Genomic DNA, 10,054 nt, shown 5'->3' with positions numbered 1-10,054 from the left:
ACCAGCTGAGTAATAGATCAGCCTCAGCCCGTGTCCCAGGTCTTGTCGGTACCAGCACATATAATCATGGTTCAGATCCTGAGTACATTTCAGTGTTGTGCTCTGTCCTGTCCTGACGACCTGGAATCTGGGGTCCTGAGTGACACCAGCGTGGACCGCCCCTGTGGAGAAGGAGGACCGATGCTGCAGTCACAGCGGACATGCTCAGTGCTGACACCCCCAAGGGGACCCTGCCCCCAGGACTCACCTGCCTGCAGGAGACAGAAGACCACACAGCCCAGGAGGCAGGGGCCCATGGTGGGGGCGGGGCAGGCAGAGGGCTCTCTGGTCTGAGTGTGGATGAGAGGGGAGAGGGGCTCTCCAGGGAGTCCTTCTGAGATGTCACTGTCCCTGCCAGGCCCCAGAGGAAACCTGTCACTCAGGGACCACGCCCTTCCCCCAGAGGCTCAAATCAGAAATGAACCTGAGAGAACTGTTCACAAGAGGGAGATCCATCCAGATCAATAGGCATAAGGCTTACAAGTTGTTGTAATATTTCTCTAAGCAGTTTGCAACTTGATGTACTTTTTCTAGAGATAATTCTTCATTCATATGTATATTACTTTTACCAGCATATTTCTGTAGTGTTGAATCTGAGGAAAGTCTTTTGGGCTTCCTACTGCCCTTTATGACTCATGAATGCCAAATACACCTTCAGGTGTCTAAGTAAGTGTTAGTTGATCAGTCATGTCTGACTTTTTGCGACCCCATGGACTGTATGTAGCCCACCAGGCTCCTCTGTCCATGGGATTCTCCACGCAATAATGCTGCAGTGGGCTTCCATTTCCTCCTCCAGGGATCTTCCAAACTCAGGGATCAAACCCAAGTCTCTTACATCTCCACATTGGCAGGCATGATCATTACCACTAGCGCCACCTGGGAAAGTGTCTGTTTCTGCTTTCGTTAATTAACCACAGTCCTGTTGGTGTCCTTCTACCTGCAATGATTCTTTTGGCATCTGGTTCCGCAACTGTAGGTCAGACTTATCCCCACTTGAGGACTCCTTTGGCTCTATTTCTTATCAATTCACCAGCGACGGCTCACCTGCCAGATGCATTTACATTCCCATATTGTCCCCTGGACGCAGTGCTTGCAGTTTCTGAAGTGAGAGGGGGAACAGCAAGCAGAACCACCTCAAGCTTGGGACTCGCCTTTCTTTTTGGAGAGAAGCCAGTTGCCCAGCACCACAGATGACGTGGGCTTCTCTCAGATTGTGAGAGTGGGAAGGAACCTGCCTGCCAGTGCAGGAGACGTAAGACATGCAGTTTTGATCCCTGGGTTGGGAAGATCTCCTGAAGGAGGACACGGCTACCCACTCCACTAGTCTTGCCTGGAGAATCCCATGGACAGAGGAGCCTGACTCGCTACAGTCTGTGGGGTCACAAAGAGTCGAACACGACTGAAGTGACTGAGCCCTCACACACTCACAAGCGGATGACATGTTGGCACAAAGGAACTTGTATGTGGGAGGGATGCAGGGAGAGGTGGCCGACTCCAGGTTGAATGAAAAGGGCTCTGATTTTATGTGAGATGTGCATTCCGTGGGAATGCTTCCTTGGGAAGCGGGGATTGCATTAATTGAGTAACAAATATCATAGAGCTCCTCAAAGCCTTATCTTGTTGTGCATCATTCCACACAGCAGGACCCCACACATGCTGCAGAGCTCTGCTCTCTGCAGATTCTCATGGTATTGGAAAGCAGGGACCCTAAAAATTATGTAGCTATTCCTGGTTACAAGACTGTGGACCTGCGGTGACCTCCTGATGTGCTGGTTTCCCCGGAGCATGACCACACGTCACAGGTCTGGGTGACGCATCATTCCTGGCAGAGGTCAGTTGGGGGAATGGTGAGGACCACAAGTGATAAGGTCAGACTCGAGTAGGATTCCTTGCTCTAACAGTTAAGAAATATGAGATCTGGGCAGGTCACTTTCCCTAAGATAAATGAGCAGATAAAATAAAACATACCTTGCAAAATCTTTGTGAGCATTGAGACATACCAGGAAAGAATGTCTGGGAAAGGCTGTCCACTCCACCAGCACCTGGGTCCCGCTGGCTGGCAGTTCACACCCTACAACCACTTCCTGAGCTGGGGCAGGAGTGTTTTTGTACCAGAGGCACCTGATCATGCAGGGCTGTGTCTTTGCTGCTGGCACAGAGATACACGGCTGAGTCTGTCAGCTCCAAGGAGCTCAGGTTCATCTGCGAGCGAGAGTCACTGAACTGTTCACCTAAGAATCGATCTGGAAGGTTTCCTTTTTCATTCACTCTCGTATTGTAATACTGAACGAGGAACTGGGGGCCCTGGCCCAGGGCCTGTTGGTACCAGTACACAGAGCGGTGTCCAGATTCAGGGGAACATCTCAGAGTCGCGTTCTGCTTTCTTGATTTGATCAGGTATTTGGGGGTCTGGGTGACTCCAGAATCCACCAGGCCTGTTGGGGAGGAGACAAGGAAGCTGAGGGCAGAGCACACGGAAGCCTCCTGCTGCAGCCGTCATCACCAGGCTTTTATCTCAGAAAGGCAAAGACATCTCACATGCTTCCACACTGTGTCCAGGACTCACCTGATCCGAGGAGGCAGAGAGTCACACAGCAGAGGAGCCTGGAGCCCATGGCAGCATCAGGAATTCAGGACTGCTGCTGGCTGGGGGCGGGGCTCCTGGGGTGAGTGGTGTAAGTGCTGAACTTCCTGTGTCCCTGATTGGAGCATTTGCCTATGACGTCACTGCTCCGTGTCTCTGCAGGCTGTTTCCTGATCCACTGGACCCCTTGGCAGGACCCAGGGCTGGCTCCTCTGTGCCATTCCCTGTCCTGACAACCCCTCAAAAAGGATGGGTGTGAGGTGAGCTTCATCCCCTGGTCCCATGTGTCCACAACACTCTTGTTCTGCTCTGCCTGACCCTGCCTGACCCTCATGACCCAGCGCTCACCAGATACCCCAGGCTCTCACCTCCCCTTCCCACGCTGCTCCAGGAGACGGCCCCCTGGGCACATCCTGAAGCTCCAGGCATGACCCCTCCTCCTGAGCCGTGAGGAGTCTGTGCTGGCTCCACGTGTCCCAGGATCATTCAGGGAACTCAAATCTGCTCCCAGGTGCAGGCATGTAGCCAAGGTTCCCTTAAGCTTCCTTCCCCAGGGTGCCTCTCAGCCCCTCCCAGGGCACCCTGCTTACCATGGAAACACAGTGCCTCCTTGTGGCCAAAGGTCCATGGTCATATGGATGTGTAGCCTCTCTTTGAATCAAGGTTTCAAAAATCCCATGCCCAGAATACACACACACACACACACACATATCTGTTCTACTGCCTTCCTAGCCTGGCCAATTAGGGTTGATCTTCAAATGCACTCTTAGCCTCTGGAGGTAGAAGACTGTATGATCTGACCGTTTTACTAAGAAGGAAATAATTGCTGCTCCACTACAATGATGGTAGTTAGCTAAAGACGGAAACATACGATCATAAAATAAATGCTCAGAGGCTCTCAAGTGAATCTGCCTGCAAACATGTATTTATAACTACTTCTGAATAGTCACAGACATATATTTTCAGATTTCCTATTTAAATTAAGCATTATCAAATTCTAGATAATACATCCTTTTTATTAAAAATTTTATAAATGTGGACTCAATTATTTCTGCACTTATCAAAGCATGATATAATGGGGTGATGCAGGATAGATTTTGACTGTGAGAGGATTTTGATGAGGGAGGTTAGATGAGATGCTAAGGATGTTGGGAGCAGGGGTGTCGAGAACACACACAGACAGTCTGTCCTCCTTCAGGTGGGCTCAGCTGAGTTTTTGGATGATTTATAATTAACTAAAGTTTGTTTCTCTTTGATGACTCCATACATCTTGCTCAAAACAGACCACATAGAGAGGCCACTTTAAAAGCCTCCCTGGGGCATGGGAAGGGACCCGACCCAGATGAGGGAGGAGCAGTGTGGCTGTGGTAGAGAGGGCCAGGGAGCTGATGCAGGGAGGTGGGGAGAGGAAGTCCTGCCCGCCTGGGAAAGGTGGACCAGAGCCGAGACCAGGTGAGAGCCAGGCTGGGGGAGAACCTCCAGAAAGACAGAAACAGCTGCCTGAGTGAGACAAGAGTGCCTAGTGTATCTGATTTACCAACAACCTTCCCTCCTAGGTCTCAGGCTCAGGTGATGACTAGGAGTCAAAGCTGGGGAAGTGTCTCCTGGTTTACAGGGAGGATACAGCGGAAAGACTGAGACCGATGGAGGACACATGGCCCTGAGGCCCGGGAGTGAGGCTGAGGCCAACCTAGTGCACACACCCAGGGTCACACTGCAGGCATGTGGCTAACAAAGCCCTGAGGCTCCCAGTGTTGGGAGCCTGCACGGTGCCCCCTGTTTTTGCACAGAGGGGAGGTGGCCGTGAAGCGCCGTGGAGTAACTGTTGGCGCAGAAGTACACAGATGTCTGGGAGTGTTTGGCGGACTCCAGCATGAGAGGGAAGTTCTCTGTGTTTGGTCTGGAGACGCTGTACCCGTCGGGCACGTTTCCTTGCTCCTTGGTGAACACAGCCCGAGTCCTGGGTCTTGTTGGTACCAGCATATATAGTCATGACCCAGATCCTGAGTACAATTAAGTGTCGCCCTCTGTCCTGTCCTCAGGACCTGGAATCTGGGGTCCTGAGTGACACCAGCGTGGACCGCCCCTGTGGAGAAGGAGGACCGATGCTACAGTCACAGAGGACATGCTCAGTGCTGGCACCCCCAAGGGGACCCTGCCCCCAGGACTCACCTGCCTGCAGGAGACAGAAGACCACACCGCCCAGGAGGCAGGGGCTCATGGCGGGGGCGGGGCAGGCGGAGGGTCCTCTGGTCTGAGTGTGGATGAGAGGGGAGAGGGGCTCTCCAGGGAGTCCTTCTCAGATGTCTCTGTCCCTGCTAGGCCCCAGAGCCAACCTGTCAATGAGGGGTCACGCCCCTTCCCCCAGAGGCTCAAATCAGAAATGAACCTAAGTGAACAGTTCACATATGACCAACCTAGACAGCATATTAAAAAGCAGAGACATATACTTTGCCAACAAATGTCCATCTGGTTAAAGCTATGGTTTTTCCAGTAGTCAGGTATGGATGTGAGAGTTGGACTATAAAGAAAGCTGAGTGCCGAAGAATTGATGCTTTTGAACTGTGGTGTCAGAGAAGACTCTTGAGAGTCCCTTGGACTGCAAGGAGATACAAGCAGTCCATCCTAAAGGAAGTCAGTCCTGAATATACATTGGAAGGACTGATGCTGAAGGTGAAACTCGAATACTTTGGCCACCTGATGCGAAGAACTGACTCATTTGAAGAGACTGTGATGCTGGGCAAGATTGAAAGCAGAAGGAGAAGGGGACGACAGAGGATGAGATGGTTGGATGGCATTGCCAACATGATGGACATGGATTTGAGTAACCTCTGGGAGTTGGTGATGCACAGGAAAGCCTGGCATTCTGTAATCCAGGGGGTCGCAAAGAGTCGGACACGACCTAATGACTGAACGAACTGAACAGTTCACAACAGGGAGACCCAGCCAGTTCAATGCACATAAGCCTTACAAGTTCTTGTGAACTTTCCGTAAAACTGTTCACAACTTTACGTACATTTTATTCCAGAAATAGCTGTTCATTAATACATACATTCATTTTATTTGTCTACATATTTCTGTGGTTTTGAATCTCAGGGAAATTCCTCAGGGCTTCCTGCTGCCCTTTAGGACTCACATGTCCCCAGTAATCCCTCATGTTTCTACTTTGTTTAATTAACAAGAGTCTTGTTCATGTCCTTCCACCCACAGTGATTCTGGATCTGTTTCCCCAACCTTAGGGCAAGCTCATCAACACCTGAGGAATCCTTGGGCTCTATTGCTTATTAATTCACCGACTGACAGGGGGCCTGTCAAACGCAGGCTCAGTGCCGTCATGCTCACCTGAGCACGTCTTCTGGTGTCTGAGGGGTGGGGGAGCAGCAGGCCGAAACACCTCAGGCCTGTGGCCCACCTTGCTTTGAGGAGAGAAGCTGGCTGCCCAGCACCACGGATGACATGTTGGCACAAAGGTGTCCAGACGTGGAGGGATGTCGGGAGAGATGGCTGATCCTGGGGCAAAGGAGAAAAGCTCCGATTCTACGTGAGACATCCATTGCATGGGATACTTCCTTGTAAAAGTGGCAGCCAATCAGTGACTGACATTCTAGACCCTAGACTCTATCACACCGCACAGGCCTCACGTTTAGAAGGACCCTGTGCTAGCTGTCATGCTCTGCTGTAGTGATTTTCAAATTCTCAATGATTTCTGAACCTGATTATCATGCACCTGGTCATGACTGGCTGACCATGGTTACCTCCTGGTGTGCTGGTTTCCATGGAACCTGATCACAAGTCTGGGGTCTGGAGGAGTAACTCTTCCTAGGGCCTCAGAGACAAAAACACAGAAACTAAAGTCAGAAGCCGTGAATGAGCCCGATGTTGTAGCTACAAAAACAAGCCTTGAATTGGGACTGACAAGTCCATGGGATCCTCACCTGTGCTCAGAATGTCTCTGGTCCCAGAGACAGTGGGACCCACAACAGAGGAGATTGGTGCCCAGGCCAGGCTTCTACAGAAAGGGAGACTTTTCAACTCAACTCCTGTGACTTGTAGCTGGGGTCAAATCAAAGGCAAGCTTCTCCTGACATGAAGTGATCTCTCACCCTAGTTGCTGCTTCTGGTTGCCTACTCAGTCCCAGCACCCAGTGTGTGCACAGGAAGACTTGTGTGTGTTTCACATGGGACCTCAAAGGAATTTCCTAGGAGATGAGGTTTTCCTGTCAAAATAGCATCATAAAATCATTTCAGAGAATGTGTGCATGAGAAAAGAAATTTATTAAAGTGCATAAATAATTGTTTTTAAAAAACAAATAAAAGCTTGTACCGGCAGGGAAGATCTTTGGATAGTCATTTTCCAAATCATCCATCTCCAGATAGGATAGTCCTTGAAATGGATATGGTGCTCACATGCTTTCAAGAAAGTCTTTAACCATTATCCTTACCAGGAGTAATGTTTTAAATATTTAGCTCTGGGCTAAAGAGGACTTTAAAACAGAATGACAGCAAAAGAAATCATACTGTTCATTGTCATGGAGACAGGCCTGGGAAGGGGGCCTGAGAGAATTTCTGGTGATGAAGTATTCTCAGTCTTTATAGGTGAATGTTCCATGGGCACATACAGATGAAAGGATCAAAACCATGCTTCAGTTCACTGTACAGTGTATAATGTTATTGTATATTCAGTGGGTCCCTTGAACCTCACTTTTTTGAACTTCCTGTGTCCAGTTTTGTGTGGAATTTTTAACAGATGCTACCTACAGACCTTGTTGTTCGTCTGGTAAAGAATCTCCCTGCAATGGGAGAGACCTGGGTTGGATCCCTGGGTGGGGAAGATCTGCTGGAGGAGGAAATGGCTACTCACTCCAGTATTCTGGCCTGGAGAATTTCATGGACTGTATGGAGGTCACAAAGAGTCAGACACAACTGAGTAACTTTCACTTTCACTTTTGACAGTACTACACAATTGTGTCTGGTTGAATCTGCTGTTCTGGAATCATAAATAGAGAGGGTTGATTGAATTTAAACAAACTTTTACATCATGGTTAGGGCTGGGTCAGGGCCCCCAAAATTCACATTATTCAAATGTTTACTATAATTCATATGCCAGGCGTTGATGTAAAAACGCCTGAGGGTAAGTTACATGCTCTGTTTATCTCATGTATTGAACCAAAAAACACAATTACTTTCTTTCCTTTGACATCTGAAGACCTCAAGTATAGGGTTTGAAGTCAAAATGTGTCCATATCTACTTTAGTACCTAGGAAGCACTAGAGGAGGCTGTCAGAGATTACCAAAGGGAGTCAAGAAATCCAGAGTCCTGTTACGTGCCAGGGACTTCATGCGACTAAATTTTGTGCAACCCTGGAAGATGGTGTCCTGAATAATACAATATGTCAACTTGACTCTGCAATGGATATTTAGCTTTATTTTTCTGGGTGCTCCTAGGAGGGGTATTTTTGGAAAAGGTAACATGTGAATAGGTGTATTTTAATAATAGATTAGATTAGCATTTTAATTTGTAAAGCAGATGACCCTCCATAACGTAGGTGGGCTTCTGATCCTCCCCCAAGTAAGACATCATTGTCAGCTGATGCCCTTCACACTGGGCCACTAGTTCTTCTGCTTTTGAACTTAAACACCAGTTCCCCCTCAGTCTCTAAAAGCACCAGACCAGCTTGCAGCTTTTGGACTTACCAGCCTTAACAAATATATGAGCCAATTTCTTCAAAACATGTATGTGTGTATGTATTTAGTGTATGTGTATATTATTTATTCTTGTGGGGGACAGTTTCGGGGGGCAAAGATCACAAGAGATGAGGACAGACTTGAATCAAGTACCTTGCTCTGAAAGGAATGAAATATGAGACGTGGGCAAGTCATTTCCACTCAGATGTATAAACAGAGAAAATAATACTTACCTAGGATGATCTTTGGGAGCATTAAAACACAGCAGAAGAAGAATTTCTGGGAGAGACCATCGGATCTATCTAGGCCTGGAAGGCAGGCAGTCACGCTCACCACACTTCCTGAGCTGGGGCAGGAGTGTTTTTGTCCCAGAGGCACCTGATCATGCAGGGCTGTGTCTTGGCTGCTGGCACAGAGATACAGGGCGGAGTCCGTCAGCTCCAAGGAGCCCAAGTTCAGCTCAGAGCGAGAGCCACTCAACTGTTTTACTGAGAATCGATCCGATATGTTTCCTTTTAGATACTCTTTCCCATCATAATACTGAATGAGGAACTGGGGGCCCTGGCCCAGGGCCTGTTGGTACCAGTACACAGAGCGGTGTCCAGATTCAGGGGAACATCTCAGAGTCGACTGCTGCTTTCTTGATTTGATCAGGTACTTGGGGGTCTGGGTGACTCCAGAATCCACCAGACCTGTTGGGGAGGAGACAAGGAAGCTGAGGGCAGAGCACACGGAAGCCTCCCGCTGCAGCCCTCATTGCCAGGTTTCTATCTCTGGGAGGCAAAGGCATCTCAGAAGCTCCCACACTGTGTCCAGACTCACCTGATCCGAGGAGGCAGAGAGTCACACAGCAGAGGAGCCTGGAGCCCATGGCTGCATCAGGAACCCAAGACTGCTGCTGGCTGGGGGCGGGGCTCCTGGGCTGAGTGGTGTAAAGTGCTGACCCTCCCACTTCCCTGATTGGACCATTGCCTATGACGTCACTGTTCTGTGTCCCTGCAGGCTGTTTCCTGATCCACTGCACCCCTGGCCAGGTCTCATGGTGGGCTCCTCTATGCCCTTCCCCGTCCTGCACAGCCCCTCAGCAAAGGGTGGGTGTGAGGTGAGCACTGTCCCCATATGCCCATAACATGACTTTCTCTTCTCTTCCTGTCCCTGCCTGACACTCCTCACCCAGCCCTCACCAGCCACACTAATCCATCACCCACCATTTCCCAGGCTGCTCCAGGAGACGACCCCCTGGGCACATCCTGAGGATCCAGGCACGTCCCCACTCCCTTGGGCAGTGAGGAGTCTGGGCTGGGTCCATGTGTCTGGACCACTCAGGGAACTCAAACCTGTTTTCTGATGCAGGCATGTAGCCAAGTTTCCCCTAAGCTGCCCTCCCCAGGGTGACTCTCAACCCCTCCCAGGGCACCCAGCTTACCATGGACCCACAGTGCCTCCTAGGGGCCAGTGATCCACAGTCTCACAGATCTGTGACTTCCATCTAAAACAAGAATAGAAATCTCCCACACTCCACACTTTCAACCCCTACACACACACACACACAAACACACACAAACACACACACACACACACAAACACACACATCCTTCATCTGCTCCCTTACCCGCCTGGCTGAACTAGGGTTGATTTTCAAGTCTAGTCTTGGGCTGTGGAGGTAAAACACTGTATGATCAGACATTTCTGCTAAGAAGGAAATAATTGCTGCATTACTACAATGACAGTAGTTAGCTAAAGTGG

The 10,054-nt window shown here is 49.6% G+C and overlaps 1 protein-coding gene and 1 pseudogene across 1 annotated transcript in view; one reads left to right on the top strand and one right to left on the bottom strand.

Annotated features, from left to right (window-relative positions):
- The window catches only part of LOC122674686, a 20,385-nt gene extending 11,154 nt beyond the window's left edge, over nt 1–9,231 (bottom strand). The window contains exons 1-4 of the mRNA XM_043873208.1: nt 9,131–9,231; nt 8,542–9,000; nt 2,008–2,474; nt 121–161 (exon numbers count right to left, since the gene is read on the bottom strand). Coding sequence (XP_043729143.1) covers nt 2,104–2,474; nt 8,542–9,000; nt 9,131–9,179 — 879 coding nt within the window. The 5' untranslated portion in view covers nt 9,180–9,231 and the 3' untranslated portion in view covers nt 121–161; nt 2,008–2,103. The remainder of the gene's footprint in view (nt 1–120; nt 162–2,007; nt 2,475–8,541; nt 9,001–9,130) is intronic.
- LOC122673888 overlaps nt 9,164–10,054 on the top strand; it is a 67,388-nt pseudogene continuing 66,497 nt past the window's right edge.

The sequence above is a fragment of the Cervus elaphus genome, chromosome 18, assembly GCF_910594005.1.
Source record: "Cervus elaphus chromosome 18, mCerEla1.1, whole genome shotgun sequence".
Classification (NCBI taxonomy): domain Eukaryota; kingdom Metazoa; phylum Chordata; class Mammalia; order Artiodactyla; family Cervidae; genus Cervus; species Cervus elaphus.
This window is presented reverse-complemented; position numbering and strand designations above follow the sequence as displayed.